The 19906-nt window shown below is 38.5% G+C and overlaps 3 protein-coding genes across 5 annotated transcripts; 2 read left to right on the top strand and 1 right to left on the bottom strand.

The window, feature by feature from the left end:
* The first annotated feature begins 1787 nt into the window (after positions 1–1787).
* LOC105384556 (trypsin-1) lies at positions 1788–5904 on the top strand. Its single transcript, XM_038119651.2, has 5 exons — positions 1788–1963; positions 4054–4216; positions 4494–4712; positions 5036–5210; positions 5656–5904. The coding sequence occupies exons 1-5, from the start codon at positions 1788–1790 to the stop codon at positions 5772–5774; spliced, it is 852 nt and encodes a 283-aa protein (XP_037975579.2). The 3' UTR covers positions 5775–5904.
* Positions 5905–5962: 58 nt separating this feature from the next.
* LOC105384373 lies at positions 5963–7492 on the bottom strand. Its single transcript, XM_011554604.3, has 2 exons — positions 6704–7492; positions 5963–6521 (listed from the first exon to the last, which is right to left on the bottom strand). Exons 1-2 carry the CDS (start codon positions 7347–7349, stop codon positions 6514–6516), a joined length of 654 nt encoding a protein of 217 aa, XP_011552906.3. The 5' UTR covers positions 7350–7492; the 3' UTR covers positions 5963–6513.
* Positions 7493–7841: 349 nt separating this feature from the next.
* On the top strand, positions 7842–19904 carry LOC105384555 (glucose transporter type 1). 3 transcript variants are annotated; one of them, XM_038119648.2, is made up of 2 exons: positions 7842–8060; positions 16834–19904. In XM_038119648.2, exon 2 carries the CDS (start codon positions 16851–16853, stop codon positions 18231–18233), a length of 1383 nt encoding a protein of 460 aa, XP_037975576.2. In that variant the 5' UTR covers positions 7842–8060; positions 16834–16850; the 3' UTR covers positions 18234–19904. The 3 variants fall into 3 exon arrangements, with proteins under 3 accessions (XP_037975576.2, XP_037975575.2, XP_011553123.3); XM_038119647.2 differs by lacking the exon at positions 7842–8060 and adding an exon at positions 11333–11618; XM_011554821.3 differs by lacking the exon at positions 7842–8060 and adding an exon at positions 16212–16351.
* The last annotated feature ends 2 nt before the right edge of the window (positions 19905–19906 follow it).

The following is a 19906-nucleotide window of genomic DNA, read 5'->3' on the forward strand; positions in this document are numbered from 1 at the left end:
CACATTGGTAGCATCAGCCCTAGGCTGTTATTGGCATAGAGCTAATTTTGAAATGATATCCTTATTGGCTTCACTATAAGATCTATTTTCATGGTATGTCATGGATCGTGTGACTCTGAGTACAAGTACTTACTATAACGATGTCCGGTGAATACCGATTAGGGACATTTTGATTAAGGAAAACTTGCTGATGTGATGTTCCATTAAGTGGCAAACAGCTTTTTGCAAACTCTTACTTTTTGCTAACATGCAATCAAGATCATGTTTAGTATGCATTCCTATAATATGTTGCACGACGTTTTATAGTTATGGTTAAAATGTATTAGGTTGTAGATATTGTAGTTACAGTAAACCACCTAATATTACATTTTCGTTGCGCTTTAATTAAGTATTGTAACAATAAGATATGAAAAAATATTAAATTTCACGCATTCAGCTAATTAAATAAAACAGTGGAACCTGTAAATAGGAAAATGCAGGAGCAACGGTTGAAATATTTACCTGCTATACTGCGTTTCGCACATAAATCTATCATTAGCATGCGAACAAACTAAAAATACACAGCGAAATCAGAAAGATGACGAGTAAGTATGCAAATGTTCGCTAAAGCAGATGAGCAGTGATAGTGATCAAGTAGCGGTACTTTTGCGGACGCCGGCTTTCGACGCCATATGCTACCGTGCCCTTGATTTCTCATGTCGTATCCTTTTTCGATAACCCCAATTGCTTGTTTAGCTTTCAAAAGACGGTGCAACTTATCAATGTGTTCAATCTTTTCCATCAATAATAGATAGGTAGGTACATTACCGATTTGGTATTGTACTAGTGTGGATGAACTACAAATGCTAGATAGACAGCAGGTCTGGCCTATTCATAAGGTTTGTCATTGTCATCATCACGGCCATGGTGGGGGTAAAACGATGGCATGACTTCATTATCAGGACATGATAATAACATCTAAATACTCAATAAGTATAAGTATACAATAATTTGTCATGGTCCAAAGCTCTGACATTTTTTAGGGACAATCATCAAGTAATGCACTATAATAAAATTCTTACCCTTACCCTTCCAGTATCACAATGAAGCAGCTGCTCGTAGGATTAGCCCTGGCAGCGCTGATCGCCTGCGCCAGGGGACACCCGCAGTCGGAGTCCCCCCCTGCCAAGGAGAAGGGGTTCTTCGACTGGGTGGCCAACCTCGTGGGGTCGACGACCACGACCACGCTGCGGCCAGTTAATAACCCGCCTGAAGACTGCCCTTCTTGCCGTAAGTTATGATTTATGACTAGAAGTATTACTACGTCTCATTATCAGCCTGTACGTCAAATCTCCTAAATGAAGGCCTCTTCTAAGGGGCTCCACAGTCCACAACACTTTGTCCTCGAGATTTTTAATTACTATATAGTAGGGATACCTACTAATAGACAGCGAAGCCCGCTGGACTGACGACCTTAGGCGGGTAGCCGGTAGTGGTTGGATGAGGAAGGCCGAGGACCGAGTGTTGTGGCGTTCCTTGGGGGAGGCCTATGTCCAGCAGTGGATGATTATTGGCTGATGACGATGATGATGATGAAGACAGCGAAGGAGTTTAGCTGAAACTACAGAAGAGAATGGGTATAGCATGCGCAGCAAGAAACGCACTCGTAAGGTTACCCAACTTAGTAAGTTTTGTCGATGGGCTTGACTGTGCCGTAGGAAATGTGTGTAGGAAGAAATGGCAAAGTCTACCATGGTCTGGCTTGACTTGCGTCGTCTACATTGATGATTTTCGACCCTCATTTCCAAATGTCCTCCTCAGAATGTGGCATCGCGCGCACGCGGCGCCGTATCGTGGGCGGCTACGAGACCAAGAAGCTGGAGTTCCCGTGGATGGCCGTGCTCATGTACAACGGCAGGTTCTACTGCGGGGGCTCGCTCATCAACGACTTATATGTGCTCACTGCCGCGCATTGCACTTCTGGGTAAGAATGTGGTGGAAATACATCTAGTTGTATGGCGACAGCAATGGCCAAGCTCTAGTGTTTGACTTGGGCAGATAGGTAGATCTTGAAGAGAGACAATATAGTGGATATAGTCTTAAAGTTACATGGTTAGGGAGACTGACAATATAAGTAAACAAAGTTGTTAGAGATGGATGAAGGCAGAGGTTGAGTATGAAATGTGGAAAGCATCAGATCGTATTGTATGCAATTTCCTAGAAGAGGCTCTAATTAAGCAGAAGGGTTTGCTTGATAGACCCAGTATCAGTGGCGGATTTAGAAATTTGCCGCCCGTAGGCCATTAAATTTTTGCCGCCCCTACTGACTTCTGAAATTCAATTTGTTAGTTTAATCCCGTTATTAGTATGATTGTGAACTTAATGATGTGGATATTTCTATGTCTATCTGTCACCAACTTTAAATGTTTGTTGTCCGGCTGTCTTTTTCTCAGAAACGGGTAAAAATATCAAAGCTGACATTTCGCAAAGATATACAAGGTGGGCCAAAAGTAATCACCCTATTGGAAATTGCTCTCATTTGTACAAATGGCCGCCAATTTCAAATTTGTTTTGATATTGGTGGACTAGACAAATGCAGAATACAAGTTGACAAGCCATGGAAGCCACACTTCCCAAGAACGCCAAATATTTTTGTATATTCAGTTTTCGGGTCGCCTTTTTTTTCGTTTTATATGTCATTTTTCCCCGCAATATCGCCCGATTTAACCGTTTCAGACAGTTTTTGTGGGTGTTTTTTCAAGACCCGTGTTAATGTGAATAAGCCCGTGTCTCTGGAAGCCCTTGAGGACAACATTTGACACGAGTGCGAGAATCTCTCGCCCGAAGGTTTCGCTGAATTGATAAGAAATGCCATAAAAGGAGCCCGTAGGGCAATCAATTGTGACGGCGCCCATTTGGCCAATATCATCTTCTAGACTTTACCAATAAAATTTTAAATGTTTAAATAAACATAGTTAATAAAAAAAAAGAATCGAAGTTTTTCATTTAGAAAAAAATTAGAGCCAATCAAGATAGGATGACTTCTTTTGATCCACCTTGTACAAATGTACGGCATCGACAAACTGGTAAAATAAATTAATGAAAAAAAAATATGTAACCTTCCATACATGTAAAATGGGCATGATTTTTTTCGTTGGTGTAAGGTATTATTGTACAGGTCTTTCAAAAATAACAAAGGTCTTCTCAAACCATTTTTTTATTCAGTGACTGGTTTGCGAAATATTAAGCTTCAAATTGCGAATTCTTGGTAGACTCAAGTGACTGTTTGGTCCAAAAATATCACTGATGTACTTAGCACATATGAGAAAATTCCACATTATCCACATATAACTACCATTATAGCCGTTTCCAGTTTCTCCAAATTCGAAAGTATTTCCGCCGCTTCTTGTAGCGTTACAGGCTTTTTAGTACTATTTTATCATATTTGATTGATTTCAAAGAATATGCATGCCAAGAATCTCTTTAACTATTACATGCTTCTTTTCTGGCTGACCATCGTCTCAACGGGTTTTGCCTTTCCCGATTTCACTCATTTATTTAAGCCAGCGTTGTGTCGAGTTTACAAAAAATTCCTGTAGCAGCATGAAAAAGAGTCAATCTTGGCTAGTTTAAGACGTGACATAAGTTATGCATCGCGCTCACTCACATCGCGCAGCCTCAAGAGCGAGCGCGACGACGTAGAACTTTTGTCACGACTTAAATGCGCCCCGTACTAGCCCTTCTGAGCATGATTCAGCAGCCACACTAAATTCAAAGAATATAGGTACATACTGATTATATGACAGTGCGTTTATTTATATGTAGATTGTGTACACGTAAATTTATATTTAAAAAATCTGTAAAGTAAAAAATGCTACATTTGCCGCCCCTCTAAATCTGCCGCCCTAGGCACTGGCCTTTTTGGCCTATAGGTAAATCCGCCACTGCCCAGTATGAAACTAATAACTGTGGAAAATTACAAGAGAGCATGGTCTCAAGAGAGAAACAATCATTCTAAACCAAATGAAAATGAATTCTAAACTCCAACTAATATTCCGGTGATTGTTATTCCAGATTCCGCAAGGAGAAGATGACGGTGCGTTTCCTGGAGCACGACCGCTCGCAGCCCAACGAGACCAAGACCATCGACCGCAAGGTGGAGGCCATCATCCGGCACCTGCGCTACAACCCCGGCACCTACGACAATGATATCGCTCTGTTGAAGCTCGACCAAAGGGTAAATAGATTGGTTTACTATTGTATTGACTGAGAAAAATCCGTCAGGATTTTATTAGACAGGGGAATAGCTTTTCGTGTAAATAAAGATATCCTCAACACATACATAAAGGAAACCGACCTAAATCGGTCTGCTACGCATTTACGACTTAAGACACAGAAACCTTAAAAAACCGGGACATTTGACGACCTATGAACCTTTTTATAAGCACGTAACTTTACAACGAACGAATCACTGAAACAAAAATTACCTTATCTCAAAGATTAATTTACCACAGATGGACCTCAGCAACGCCTTGAAGCGTGTGCGAACATCATCCAACGACACTGAAAGCGGCGAGAGCGCGGAGACTGGCGACGAGGCTTCAGACAAAGACACGGGAGTGCGCCCCGTGTGCCTGCCCACTGCAGGACTGTCGTACAGCAAGTTCAACGCCGTGGTCGCCGGCTGGGGCACCACTGAGGAGGGTGGCTCGGTGGCTAACACTTTGCAAGAGGTGAGGATCCCTCCTCACGATGATGATGAGCCGGGTGATGTGTTTGGATTAGAGCAGCGTGTTTATTGAGGGATTAGTGTTTTGAATGGCAAAATTCCCGGTCCTGATGACACTGCAGAAGGGATTCTGCCGGTAAAACCATGCGTGTATCGTGTATGCACACAAGCGAATCACAAGCTTTTAAAGAACTGGGATGAAAGAATCCAGGTGTCACTCCTACCATTCTGCAGGACAAACGCCTCGGACCACCCAAGATACGGTCTCAAAAATAAGTCTACAAACTTTATAACAACAGCTATACATAACCGCACCTTCTACTCCAGGTGTACGTGCCAATAATCTCCAACTCCGAGTGTCGCGAGACTGCCTACAAGAACCGCATCACCGACAACATGCTGTGTGCGGGCGAGCCGCAGGGCGGGCGCGACGCCTGCCAGGGCGACTCCGGCGGCCCGCTGCACGTGCTCAACGCCACCAATGCGCAGTATGAGGAAGTTGGTTAGTTGAGGGTTGATTTTTTCTTTTTACTGTCGGCCAGTGCTTGATGTGGGGACCAAGGAGGCTTAAGAGCTTTTCGAGACGCAATAGATACTCTTTTTAAATGGGTCGGGTCGTGAACTTATTTTTATTGTAGGCCAGCACTTGGTGTGTGGACCAAGATGCCCATAGAGCTTTTCGAAACGCAATAAACTCTTTTCGAACGACGATTTGTCCTCCAAGCTACTATATAATGTGCAGTGATAGAAAATTGGTATTTGATTTTCTTTATTCAGCTGGTTGCTTTTAGTTGGCATTTAATAAAGGTTATATTCTTCTACCTATGTCTTACGCATTATATTATGTGAAGGTCAAACAAACTTACCTTCACATCACATTGATCAGTACACATTTTATATAAATTCTGGGCTTTTTTCCTTACCTGTAATCAAAAATCTTTTTGCAGGAGTGGTGTCATGGGGTGAAGGCTGCGCCAGGCCGGACCGCCCCGGGGTGTACACCCGGGTGAACCGCTACATGACCTGGCTGCGGACCAACACCAAGGATGCCTGCTACTGCCACTAGCAATGGTCAACCGTGATGTAAACATTTCATGATTTTTTCAAGCTCTCTATCACAATTTTTAATGTTTAACTTTTATTTATTTATAATATTTATTGAAATTTAATTTTAAGATTAAATTATTGTTAATGCACTAAGTTTTTTAATGCTAACTGCCTATGCCTATATATTTAATTGAATAAAAGAAGGAATTACTTTTTACATGTTTATTATGAGAGCCGCTATTGATGAAGTGAATTTGAAATTAACTTTATTGAGCGATAATGATAAATGATTGTATAACTACAGACTATGTTTGCATTAATTTAAATAATCACAGTAAATCACAATATACAAAATAATTTGGTAAGTAAAAACTAGACATAAACTTTGAATGGAGCATTAATGTAATAGATGATATTTAAATGAGACCAAAACATATTATATTAAATTTTAAAAGTGGATTTATCTTCTGTTGTGATTTAAATATCTCAGACACAGTTAATATGACCAGAAAAATTACAATATCAATACTATTTTGAGTGATAGATTATAATTATAATGTACATACATTATAATGTACTTACAGGATGAAATATAATGAATTGAATGAAGGATTAGGATTTATACAATATACATACACAACTATATAGAAGATCACCAATCTAATCAATTTGCATACATGGAAGGGTTGTGTTGGGGTCCAATAAGTTATTTAAATGTTAGGGAAGGCCAAGGTCATTCAATAACTTATCATGACTATTTAATATTCTGCAAGAAAAATTACATCACATAGATACAAATGTTCTGTACTACATACAATATCATGTAGATAAATAATAATTACTATAACTAAGAGATAAATAGAGACTAATTGAAATTCCTCCAATGAGAAGCTAAATCTGAGAATACATTTTGGTAAAACAGATCAGCAGGAGTGGTTGGAGTGTTACCTGGGCGCAGCGGGCTCTGGTCGTCGGGTCCGGACTGACTACTAGTGGTGGTTATAATCTCCTCCGTCACTTCATTGCCATTTTTGACAATCCTCTTAGTTTCAACAGTACCATCTGGCTTCCTGATACTTGTTGTTATTATAGTTTTACTGAAAGAAGTTCCAGGCATGATACTCCCACCAAATGGTATGAGTGAGTTGCTGTGATCGCCTTTATTTTTGAGCATTCCGGAAATTTCTTGTGAAGAAATCTTCCCATCTAAGTCTTCATCCTCTCTGGGTTGTTGGCGGTGGTACCCCGGCTTGAGGTAATAGTCTCTCAGATTGCCGTTGTTGAACTCGTCACCGGTATCAGGTGTTACGCCTGTAGTGTCATCGAAAGCGTGCCGTTGCCCTTCTTCAAAGCCCTCCATGGCATCGCCAAAGAAGTTGCCAAATGTTTTGAACATGTCAAACATTTGCCTGGTGATTTCGCTCTGCAGGAGGTTGGGGTCGGTGAACACGTTGATGTGGGCCTGCCGCTCGTACAGCTCGTCTCCATCGTCGTCATCATCACCCCAGATGGGGTTCCTGAACTCATTGCGAGGAACCTCCGGCGGGATACCCAGAAACGCTCGTACCTTATCCATCATAAAGTTCATGGACATTTTCGCGCTGGTTTGTGGTTCCTTTAGTATGAATATGTATCACTGAATAAGGAATTTATGTGGATACGGCCAATGTTTACGGCTTTTATTTATTGCGCAACAAAAAGTTAGATTTTGGATTTTTTATGACATTTTGATTGTCAGATTGACAGAAAAAAAAAATTAAAACACAGATTAAGCGAAGGTTGTACAAGGCTCGATCGCACTCTCGTTATAGTTATCTTCGGGTGAATCAATCAATACCAAACGAGACGTTGGATATCTATGTAGGCTTTCAAATTACAGCTCTTACTCGTATTTATCAATAGAAATGGTAATTTTATTATTTGAACCAGTTCATTCCATCTACTCTACCACTTTGATGTTAAAGTATAACAAGAGTGTACAAAGTACTTTAATAACTGAATGATTGCTCCTAAGGCCCCTACTCCGTTCTTTGTAGCCTTGGCCGGCCCGGCCCTCGTCCTTTCACTCTACATTGATTGAATAATTTCATTCATTCAGGCGCGCTCTTTCGCTCGTGTTTCGCTCGACTCGATTTCATTTGCATTCATTTGTTTTGCGCTCTACAATCGCGATTTAGAACTTATTTTATTATTAAACATTGCGTTTTGCACAAAATGCAGCTTTAACTACAAAAATGTTAAACTACAAGACTGTAAATTTTAGTTCGGTCACCTAACCTTTTGCTGCGGTAATTTTCAATCAGAGGTTCGTAACAACAATTTACTTACTAGCAATTGCATATTATGTTTCTATTAAAATGTTAACCTTATTTACTTAGTTATACATGTTCCAAGTTTCCAACAACGCACATAGATTTTATTTAATAGCTCGCACGCAAAATATAAATGCTTTAACTTTTTATTTGCTTTCTTGCTTTGCTTTGGTTGAATTAGGTAAAGTACCTATCTAGAAAAAAAAATACCTACTTCCGTCCTATTAAAAGGATTTAAAAAAAACGTGCATGTTCTCATGTCCTTTGCAGCCTTCACGTAAGTACATTTTAATGAAGCACCTACCTCAATTAGTAGGATAACTATCTAGATATACCTAACTACCTACAAAATATAATATTTACCTTACATACTGAATAACTTTAAAAAAGTTAGATAAGTACTTATAAATATAAAATACACTAGTACCTACTTAATGTTCTTTTTAGGCACATTAAATACATTTTAAATTACTTATTAAGCATAAGTTAGGTATACATAAATGCACAATCTCCTATTAACTCCTAAATAGGAAAATTCTAAACTCGGCTCTACCGAGTGCTATTAGGGGTTATAAATATTAAATTGCCGTTTCCTAGAGCAAATCAAGACACATGTTTTTTAGGGTTCCGTAGTCTACTAGGAACTTTTATAGTTTCGTCATAATTATTGTCTGTCCCAGAAGTCCCAAGGAACAGGAAGTTAAAATATGTGCTTTACTTTTTAAAGGAATTATCGATTACCTACCTATTTTCATTTAAATTACACCATTAGGAAACCTTGGATACAGTAGAATTATAATATGTATAACCACCTGCAATAGTTCTCAGGCTACCCGCAATTTATTAGACCACTATCAAATGTCATTTTATAAATAAAAAAACTTCAGGTTGAGGTTCTTGGTCATAGGAAGTCTTTTCGCTGTTATGTTAAAACACAGCTAGGTAGGTACCTAAGTACTTCATAATAATCATAGTACCTAATTCAGCTAACCTGGATCATCCTGAAATTATCTGTTATCTTCCTTTTGTAGGTAAGGTCATTCTTACCTTCAATCTGCTATGACACCAATGGCCACCTATGGCCACCACCATCATATTATCTAGTCGTCGTAACAATAATTACTGACTGAATTTAGAAGTAGGTAGGTACCTATCGTGGGTTCTTCTATTCCTCCGTTTATAGGTCACCCATGGCATCCTGACTATTCCCAATTGGAATCCACGCGCATTTTCATTCAGCACCCGTCGGTAAGTAGGCGTCCCGTGCTTTGCTATTCTTAGATGATGCCATTCATATTATTCATGACTTATTCTTATTGCTTTATTAAGAAATTCTTATTTGGACTGACAGTAATTTAGGTTTTTAAAAAATTTGAACTGTTGTTGTCCTTTAAAAGTCATCTAAAATCATCAACAATATGTAGTTAGATTGTACCTAACTACATAAAATACAAGAGGTGCGATCACAGGATTCGATACTATTTACTGTCTGATAAATGTCACTTTTGGAACTTACAGCCTTACATATTGACAGTGCCAGTTGACGATACACAACGTAAACGGAGGTTTCGAATCTTATAATCGCTGCACAGTAGGTACTGAATAAAAAAAACATTTTTATTCGAGTAACCCTACTTAACCATACCATAAGCTCATTGAGACGGGAATCACATTTCGTTGGCGCCCAACGTTCGGCTCTCACTGACGTCATAATAAAACGTCAATGGTAAATATACAGCACAGTTAGATACTTATAGGCGATAGCCAAGCATTAGTTTTTATGTTAAAAGGTCGGTTTAGTTTATTTTGCATTATCATCCAAAATAAGTCCTTACTTTTGTTTCGAAAGACTGGATGTATGGAATGCGTATGAAGTTATTGTAATGTTGAAATCACCATGTTACTGTCACCATGGTTAAATCTATGGCACTTTAAAGATGCACCATGATTTAAGTTGACATCTGAACCCTACTCTTTAGATAGTTGCGGTTCCAGATTTAAAAAATATTCTTAGCCTGAATCATATTATCGGACATATCTACGCCATGCCTCTTTTATTGGTTAGGTAATATTAATTACTAATCCCGGTTAAGACTACTATTGTTTGTAATATAAACCTGTGTCTCCATATTATATTACGTTCATACGCAGTTCTAGACTAACGTTTCTTGATCGCCACCCATAAGTATCGACTATCGCCGTATCATAAGGGCTTGTGGTAGGTCTACAACTCTACATTCGTGAATTGTCGGTAGGGGAGCAGGTAAATTCGTGCCGGATGTACTTAGGGTATGATCAAATACCATAGGGGTCTTGTTAAAATTCACTTTACCCTTATTTAGCAAGGGTAGGTCTTCTTATTAGTCATTGTATTTTCCCAACTTTCACCCTCATATCTAACATAGTCATAAACACCATATTCCATCGTGCTGGATGAGAAAGGCCGAGAATGTCCAGTTGATGTTGATTCTTTGATGATGATGACGATTAAGAGTTCAGCCCTTACGCAGTACCTATCTATCTACATTATTCTGTCTAAAACAGATACCATAAAGTGAAAGACATGAAAATTATACCTATTCCACTTTATTATCAGTTGATCTCTTTAATCTAGTGAGCTCAGAGTTTGCTACGAGCAAAAGTGGTCTTGTCATTAAATCACTTCCTTAGTACCTAGTGCATTCATCTGCCTAGGTCAGTCAGCCACACGGCTCTCAAGCAACTTTGATTGTGATTACATGTTCTATTCAAAGTCACGGTTGCTCCGGCTTCGTTAGTTAGGAAATCAGACCCTCTGTTGAAAGCAGCGGGTTTCATATAAACTTATTAAGAATAACTGTTTGAATTACATCAAACAGTTGCATACACATTTTTAAACATCATCAAATTGTTAAAAAACATCATTAGACAATTTCTGATGTTGTAAGTAGTGCTTGTGAACTTTAAAAGTGAAAACATTCTACCTAATCGACACAGCTGTGTCATTGTAGTGTAGTGATATCAATTTCAGTACCACTGCACTTATTGCACTTAGACTGACCTAGACTGTAGAATTTTAGATATCTAAATATTTAATCCAAGGACACCTCGATTGTCGGTCAAATTTATATCAAACAACCATGCATTTTCTAAATAACTAAGAATTCCCAAATTCGTTTTTGCAGTAGCTGGTGTCCTCCCACTTAGTTACGTAAACCGAGACAATTAGCGGATACAACAAGAAAACAAATGCAAAACATTCTTGTCTTGCTTTTAAAAGCATGCAAAACTGTCATTTATTTACGGTATGCAAAAGTACTCGAATGTACGGCGAGGAGGGAAACCGGCTACTGACTTGTATTCATGACTTGCCTAGTCGAGTAGAAGTGTAGTCAAGCGGCCACGCTGTCTTCAGTCAAAGATTCAGTCCGTCTGGTTCGGTCGCGTGGGTTAGATAAACGAGACCCGGATTATCCGACAACAAAAATGTTCTTGTGTACAGACAGGTTTTAATCGCTGGAATCCAGCAATTAGTGCTTTGATAAGTGAATTGTTGTTTACTTTTACGCTAGGTAAGTGTTGTTTTCACGGATTTTTGTGGACACTTGATGTGTTTTTAAATAGAATTGTTTTTGTAACAAAGTTTATTCATCAGGACCTAATTATTATGTTTTTATTTATTGACAATGAATATTAATTATAGGTACGTAACTAACTCATATTCTTTACAAGACAGTGGGTAATATAGTTAGATGCAAGCAATTAATCCGACACCTTGTGGTTTTCCTTATATGCATTATGTAAGGTGGGTACCTAAATAACTAGCTAGCTACCCAGTAACATATTTCCATAATGTAAGTAGATTAGGTTGTCGTCTTACGTATTTATTTTTTTCTTAACTAAACAACGTTAAGAATATTATTATGAATCATCATTAAACCAACCAGACAGGTAAGTAGTTGTTTACAAACACAATTTAATTAAAGTGCGTTAGTAATTATGATTTTTATAAGTGCATAAGTACTTTATTATTTACCATATTTTAAAATTGATATACCTACTTACCTATTTTATTAGTAAAGTACCTACTTAGTCAAGTAAGTACCAATATTTACATTAGTTAAGGCGGGGTTATGGAAAACGGTTGAACCAATTTTCATGACGCATGGCATGACGCTCGGCGGTAAGCTGAAATTCGGTTTTTTAAATTTACTCTTAATAGTAAAATAGCCTCGTAACGATCAAACTTTCAATGAATTCGCAAATGTTTTGGTTTACTAACTACCTGCAGACTTTTTAAACACGTAGGTATGTAGTTAAAATAATATGTCTCTTTTTACAACAACTAAGTGGTTAAAACATTAAGTAAATAGGCACCTAGGTATACCTGCATAGGTAGGCACTACATAGATAACAGGTATTGCAGCTTGAAGCTGGGGCATTGGTTTCTAAAGCAGAAAGTTGCAACTAGAAATATCTTTTTTTATCCGGTTGCTTTTATTTATGCAACTGCTAGTCATGGTTGTTTTTTCCGAAGTCACGATCACGTAGCCTGTACTTACCTACTTACCTGGGTGCTTATTTTGTGTTGAATGTTGATAGTTTTATGTTTTTATTATTTTGAAATTTTAGCTTTTCTCGCGAGTTTTGCTATGTGTTAATCCAGATTAAGTTAGCTTACTAAAAGCCAAATTTCATAAAAATATACTTAGAGGCGTTTTCACGTGAATAAGTAACAAATACCCACACTTACAAACTTTCACGTTTAATAATTATTAGCAGGATTTCAACCCAAAGCCTGTGACCGCACATATTCCGACGCCTGTGGCCTGTACTCACCGATATAATATATGTTTTACAGAATTTCGAGAAAAAAACCACGCGGAGCAATATCACTATGCGGACACAGCCTTAAGGGCCCGTACAGGGTGACGTGCCGCGCCAATTTTGGGTTTTCAATGCTCTTCACACAGCACACGCAGTGACACGCACACATGTAAGTTTGCACAGTGGGTCGATAAACTTTTACTCGCCAACTTTATTGACAATTATGTTCAAGTACATTTTGGGTGATTTTAGGGTAAGTAAGTATAATTCTTACTTACACTGGTAGGCACCAGGAAAGAGTAGAAATTAATAGGGGTGCCACTTTACTCTATACTCGGAACCCGATTAGCTTTCTCAAACAAATGTGGTATTTACTTGTAGAAAGGTAACTACAAGTGTAGATAATAAGTTTCGGGCATTCTCCAGCCAACTGAACCCCGACGACAAAGCAAAGTAAATACATAGTGTCGCAAAAGGGCTATACTAAGCCAAAAGGGGATGACTCAAGGGGTCATTCTGAACAACTTTTGTTCTACGAGATTTGCAAATTCGCGAAAAAAAATATTCGTTTTCCATGGTAAAAAGTCACATGTCCAACAAAGTTAATTTCCAAAACTCGGAGAGCAAAAGTTCAGAATGACCCCCTGTCTTACTCCTTTTTACCGGACTGCCGAAAGAGGAGGGTAATGTTTTTTGATTGTATGTATTTATGTTTGTCTGTTTCTTTGTTCCCTCCTGTAGCCTAAACGGCTTGATAGATTTTGATGTATGAGGTATTGTTAGAAGCGTATTGATGGCGCGATGGTTATAGGCTATGTGAAGTTCCATTAAAATGAACATAGCGCCCTCTAGAGGACATAACGTGATGATCGAAAAAATAATAATTCAACTTTGCCGTGTAACTCAAATGAAAGGGCTTGATTTTCACATTATAAAAATATGCATATTGAAGGTATTTAAATAACAACACCAAAATTATTGAAATAAAAAATGATCATGAACTACTGACGTAAAATTTCATAAAATAAAAACAACTAAAAAGTTACAAATAAAAAAATACAATTATAAACAAACGAAAAACCCGACTGTACGCTAAAAACATGAAAACAAGTCCCAATGTTAATGGAAAGTATCGCAGGCGGGGACCAACTTGACCGCCACTCAAGGCCGTTTTCTAAGTAACATTCAGCTAAATGGTGAACCCTCTGCTGGTCCCCGCCTACGATACTTTCCACTAACATTGGGACTTGTTTTCATATTTTTAGCGTGCAGTCGGGTTTTTTGTTTGTTTATAATTTGTTTAGTACTATATACCGCTTTTTCAATACCTGTAAGTACATTTTTTGGTAGCAGCATAATATTTTTACTTAATTTTAGGGTTTCGAACGTCAAAAGAAAAAAAGCAACCGTTATAGGATCTCTTTGTTGTCCGTCTGTCACCGCCCTTTTTCTCAGAAACGGGTAAAGATATCAAGCTGATATTTCGCATAGATGGGGAGTAACCCAAAAAAAATATTATGGTACTCCCTGTCCCACACAAGTAAATTGGGGCTTATATTTTTTCCAGTTATTTTGATGTGTATCCTTTTTTTTCTTTGATGTTTTGTATAAGTATGTGTTTGTTTTCTTTAAATCTGTATTTTTTTTGTTGTTGCTGTCTATGTGTCGAATAAATGTATCTTTATCTTCAAATCACGCCATCTATCGTTTGTTTTTTTTGTGGCTACTGTCTATAGAAGAAATTCCGTCATTGACAATTTTACGTTACGAATTTATTTTTATTTATTTTATTTTAATTTTTACATTTTTGTGGAGAACCAACAGCATTTTGTTAAAAAATTATTATTACTTATGAACACATAACAACTTGATGCCATTAACAGAATGAACTTAGTAAACCCAGTAAACCTAACACATCCAGAGGAAAAATAAAATCTCTTTCTCTCTCTCTGAAAAACATACTAAATAGCCCAAACTCGATGCTTTTAGCAATTAACATCTTTGAAATAAAATTGAGCCACCACCGTGTTACTGCCCTCATCAGATCCTCACGAGACCATACCTCAACCAGCACCAAGAGACTGTATTTTTGATCCCTAACCTAATGTTCGTGCGTATTGTCATCACTTAGATCCATTCGCTATATTCCTGCTCCTCATCAGACCTTTACGAGACTGTAATGTCACGAGAATATTGCACACTATCTAATTTAATTTAATGTATTGAATATACTGGAAGAATTATGCTTCCTCAATTTCAAATCAAATTATGTTGGTGTCATAAAAGTTGAAAAAGTGCAATGACCATCAATGTGCAGTGATTTTGTATCTGTACACGATAAGATCGCGAGCTGTCAGTGCTGCCTAAACCGACGTGACCCTTCTTTGGAGGCCAGCGGCCAACTGAGTCAAACGTCACTTGTGTTTATGATTTTATAACACAGAAAACCGCCATAGATATTTGTATGAAGTTTTGAGGGAAAAAAATTGCTCAAGTTTGGGATTAATTTACACAAAATAAGTGTGTGTTTATTAAAAAAACAAGGTATTTAGCGCCTAGTCCAAGCCTTTAACTTTATAATATGATAAAAATCATATGAAAATTCTCGATGATTACGACACAGTTGTTACAATACGGGAGTGTCATTTACTGGTTTTTCGTCATATTCTGAATTTAATTTACAGTTATCCATAAGCTTTTACTTAAATTCGAATAATTCAGCACCTAGCTAGACTCTTCGACTACCGGTGTGATTTTTTTCAAGGTTGTAGAGCATCATTTACTACATAATTCTATGACAATGCCAACCCTCGATTGCCTATTGCTGACCCTTAATCAAACTAACGATTTTGACGGAGGCCTATGATGATGCCCCGTTTTCATAAAAGTGGGTTAATCCAATAAATAAATAAGTTTAATATAGTTACTTACCAGAATGAGATAAATTATAAACCACATGAAATCACATAAATATCTGTATGTAGCTTATCTTCATAACGTAGCGTTCGTTCGAGTTTTATCAGCATGATAATTGAGCACCGAAATTATCACTATTAATCTGGACTTGCGTTTATCTCTTGCTGGGATCAACCTGAACCTGCAAAGTTATTGCTGTGCTAACTTTTAAGATCTTAGGTAGGTATCTATGAATATGAAGTCTCCATAAGTATAGCATGAGTTTGAAAAAGTTGTAGAGTGGTACCAGTTGGTATATAGGTCCGATGTCGATTGTCCGACTTGTCATTCTGATAAATTTTACACTTTCGCAACACCCTATATATACCTCCATATGTTTACTGGTAGGTATATACTTTATGTATGTATGACCAATACAGGTATTTAAGTTACTGTAGGTACATCGTGTCTGCTGATAAACAGCTCAGCATTACGTAGCTATTTTTTATTGTATCAATCCAGTTGATATTCGGAGGTGTGTGTGAAGGTCGTGTTTATAATTCCAGTTTTTTATCCATTTGTGGTGAGAAATTTTCTTGAATTATTAATTGAAGATGATGTAGACTGGTAATACAAATTATTCAAGTAATTTTCCAAGTTCTATTCTTAGCTCGGTAGTTATACTACTTAGTTGCTAACAGTAGCCTACCTCGACAGACACCTCTTGCTTTGCAACCTTAATCTTTCTACGTAAACACCATACTGACACTCGTACTATCATCAGCCAACAGTCATCCATTGTTGAACACAGGCCTCCCCCAAGGAACACCACAAAACTTCGCCCACGGTCCTCCTCGATTATAATGGCAAACTGTCTAAGGTTCACCTGTTTTCTCGAATTTTGATTTTTTTTAAGGTGCATCTATTGACAGATACTTATAGCCCAAGTGATCTATCGAGAAAATAAACATGTTGGTTGTTTAATTTCCAGAGGATCTAGTGATGGATACTTATAGCTCAAGTGATCTATCGAGAAAATTAAAATGTTGATTATCTCATTTCCAGATCTGCCAGCAGTCGCGATGTCGGGCGGCGGCGCGACGGGCCCGCTGCTGTACGCGGTGGCGGCGGCCGTGCTGGGCATGCTGCAGTTCGGCTTCAACACCGGCGTCATCAACGCGCCGCGCAGCTTCATCGAGAGCTTCATCCAGGACAACTACGACGCGTCGCCGGGCCTTCTGTTCAGCGTCACGGTCAGCGTGTTCGCCGTCGGCGGCATGATCGGCTGCCCGCTGGCTAGCTGGCTCATGGACCGCCAAGGGCGAAAGAACGCCATCCTACTAAACGCGGCGTTTGGAGTTATAGGCGCCGCACTCATGGGTTTCAGTAAACTCGCCACGTCAGTAGAGATGCTAATCATTGGTAGATTCCTGATTGGAATTAACTGCGGGTTCGCGACTACCGCGTCTCCGACGTACGTGTCAGAGGTGTCTCCGCTGCGGCTGCGCGGCGCGTTCGGCACGGTGAACCAGCTGGCGGTGGCCGTGGGGCTGGTGGGCGGGCAGGTGCTGGGCATCGACGTGCTGCTGGGCAGCGCGGAGGGCTGGCCGTGGCTGCTGGCGCTGGCGCTGCTGCCGGCCGGCGCGCAGTGCCTCATGATGCCCTTCGCACCGGAAAGCCCTCGCTTCCTTCTCCTCTCCATTCGCGACGAGGAGAAAGCCCGGGAGGTGCTGTCCCGGCTACGAGGTACCACCGAGATCGATGATGAGATCAACGACATGCACGCAGAGGAGCGCGCCGAGCGGCAGGAGAAGAAGTTCACGATCGGCGACTTGGTGCGGACCCGTGCGCTGCGGGAGCCGCTGATTATCGGCATCGTCATGCACCTGTCGCAGCAGCTGGGCGGGATCAACGCCGTGCTTTACTTCTCCACCACCATCTTCATAAGCGCGGGGCTTGAAGAGGCTGATGCTAGACTCGCCAGTATCGGGGTGGGTTCAGTCCTGTTCGTGATGGCGATAGTTTCGATCCCGCTGATGGACCGGCTGGGCCGCCGCTCGCTGCAGCTCTGCGGGCTCGGCGGCATGGCTTTATTCTCCGTGCTCATGACGGTCGCTCTCAACACTTACGAGAACAACACCACCATGAGCGTATTCGCGGTTGTGTTTACCTTCCTGTACGTGGCATTCTTCGGAGTAGGCCCTAGTTCTATCCCCTGGATGATATTGTCGGAACTGTTCGGGCAGGGCGCCCGCAGCGCCGCCGTCAGCGTCGGCGCACTCACCAACTGGTTCGCCAACTTCATCGTGGGACTCACCTTCATCCCGCTCACAGACCTACTGGGCAACTATGTATTCCTGCCTTATACGGTTCTGTTACTGTTGTTCTTTGCATTCACATACTTCAAGCTGCCTGAAACTAAGAACAGGACTATCGAGGAAGTGACGGCTCTCTTTAAGAAGTAGTCTCGGAGGTGATGAATTTAAAACATTCCGTAGTGGATAAGAAACCAATTTATATTGCAATAAGTGTAACATTTACAAGTATTACCTATTACATAGTGATTTATACATTTAATTCCAATGTAATGGTTCTGTAATAGTTAGTAGGCGGTGAGCTCTAGTTGAGGTAGAATTTAGAGGGATGATTGATTAAGTTTTGAATGGAGTTTCGTTTGTAAATATATATTTTTGTTTATTTCTCTCACTGTTTGATGTTCCTTATTGCTGCATTCCAAGCACAATACCTACTCTGTTCGAAACTTAATCAAATTATATTGTTATTGAAAAGTTTCGTTACCCACTACAGTACCTTACTGGTTTTAGACAACAATTACTAAGACTGAACAACTATTTTAAAATTATTATATTTCCTATTCTAAAGTACTTATCCCTTAAATAATAATATAAATGGTAGGTACGAATAATTTACACCATAAGTAATACCTAACTGTATCTTTACGGTAGAATCTTTGAAGATAAGTACCTGCTACCAAATTACTATCAATATCTAAATCTTTGAAACGAATCATTTAATCAGATATTAATTACGAATAATCATGATTCTAATAAAGAATTTTGATTGTACTTAATTGATAACGTTATATAATTTGTTAAAATTACATGTAACTACCCACTTGGTTTTCATTGAGACATTCCTTATTTGATATAAAAATGTAATGATTCATAGCAAAATATATTCATGAACTATATAAATAGGAAAGTAGTAATTCTGAAAATGTTTTATGTGTAGAATACCTACAATATTTCTACTAAAATATTTGTATCTAAGTACCTACCTAAGTAAAATATTAAATAAGTAAAATACAAAGGAAATCTATACTTAGCATAAGAATTGTCTTGGAAATCAATTTAACTTATTTTTGCTTTTATGGATTGGACCAATTTTTTAAGGGTCCTAACTTGAACATTCCACTAATATATTATTTAAATATCTAATTTAAAATCTTGAGTATAGGTAGCTAATATTTGGTGCTGTTTTGTAATTATTGTTTATTTTTGTTGTGCCTTATTAATTATTATTACTTACTGTTACTTGTTTTGATGCAAAATGCTTTGAATCACAATTATAAATTAATATACATATTATATTTGAAGTATTATCTACACCGTCCTACGGTACCTCAGTGCCAAGGAATCCTCATATTTATAAGGATGATAATAATATAACAAAAGAAGCACTTTTAGATATCATAGACTATTTTATACACAAATAATTATGATGTAGTGAATATAAGTTATTCTTACTTATAGAATTATAAAAATCACATTTATTAATTTAAGGTTCAAAGAATTGTAGAAGGAATTATTCTACATACGAGTATGACTCGACTCCATAAGAGTAACACTTAGGGCTTTCTTTAGGTTTTAATTCAAGCATACCTATCGTAAACTTTAAGTGTTGCACTTAGGAAAGTCACTTACATTAATTACCTTGCCTAAAGAACTAACTGAAAGGTATTTTGCTCAACTGAAGCGATGCATATAGGAAGTCGAAAACGAATAGATAAACATAAATTGTGACCTTCTAAAACAAATTTAGGTAATCGATTTAAATAAAAATATTAATTAATCGTTCATTGTTATCAAATAAACAAATATTATTTACTTCATGAACA

The sequence above is a fragment of the Plutella xylostella genome, chromosome 6 (assembly GCF_932276165.1).
Source record: "Plutella xylostella chromosome 6, ilPluXylo3.1, whole genome shotgun sequence".
Lineage (NCBI taxonomy): Eukaryota > Metazoa > Arthropoda > Insecta > Lepidoptera > Plutellidae > Plutella > Plutella xylostella.

Coding starts and splice junctions, on each gene's coding strand:
- LOC105384556 (XM_038119651.2), top strand. CDS start 1,788: ATGTCCTCCTCAGAATGTGGCATCGCGCGCACGCGGCGCCGTATCGTG. Junction 1,964..4,053: donor GCCGCGCATTGCACTTCTGG/GTAAGAATGTGG, acceptor TTGTTATTCCAG/ATTCCGCAAGGAGAAGATGA. Junction 4,217..4,493: donor TGTTGAAGCTCGACCAAAGG/GTAAATAGATTG, acceptor AATTTACCACAG/ATGGACCTCAGCAACGCCTT.
- LOC105384373 (XM_011554604.3), bottom strand. CDS start 7,349: ATGTCCATGAACTTTATGATGGATAAGGTACGAGCGTTTCTGGGTATC.
- LOC105384555 (XM_038119648.2), top strand. CDS start 16,851: ATGTCGGGCGGCGGCGCGACGGGCCCGCTGCTGTACGCGGTGGCGGCG.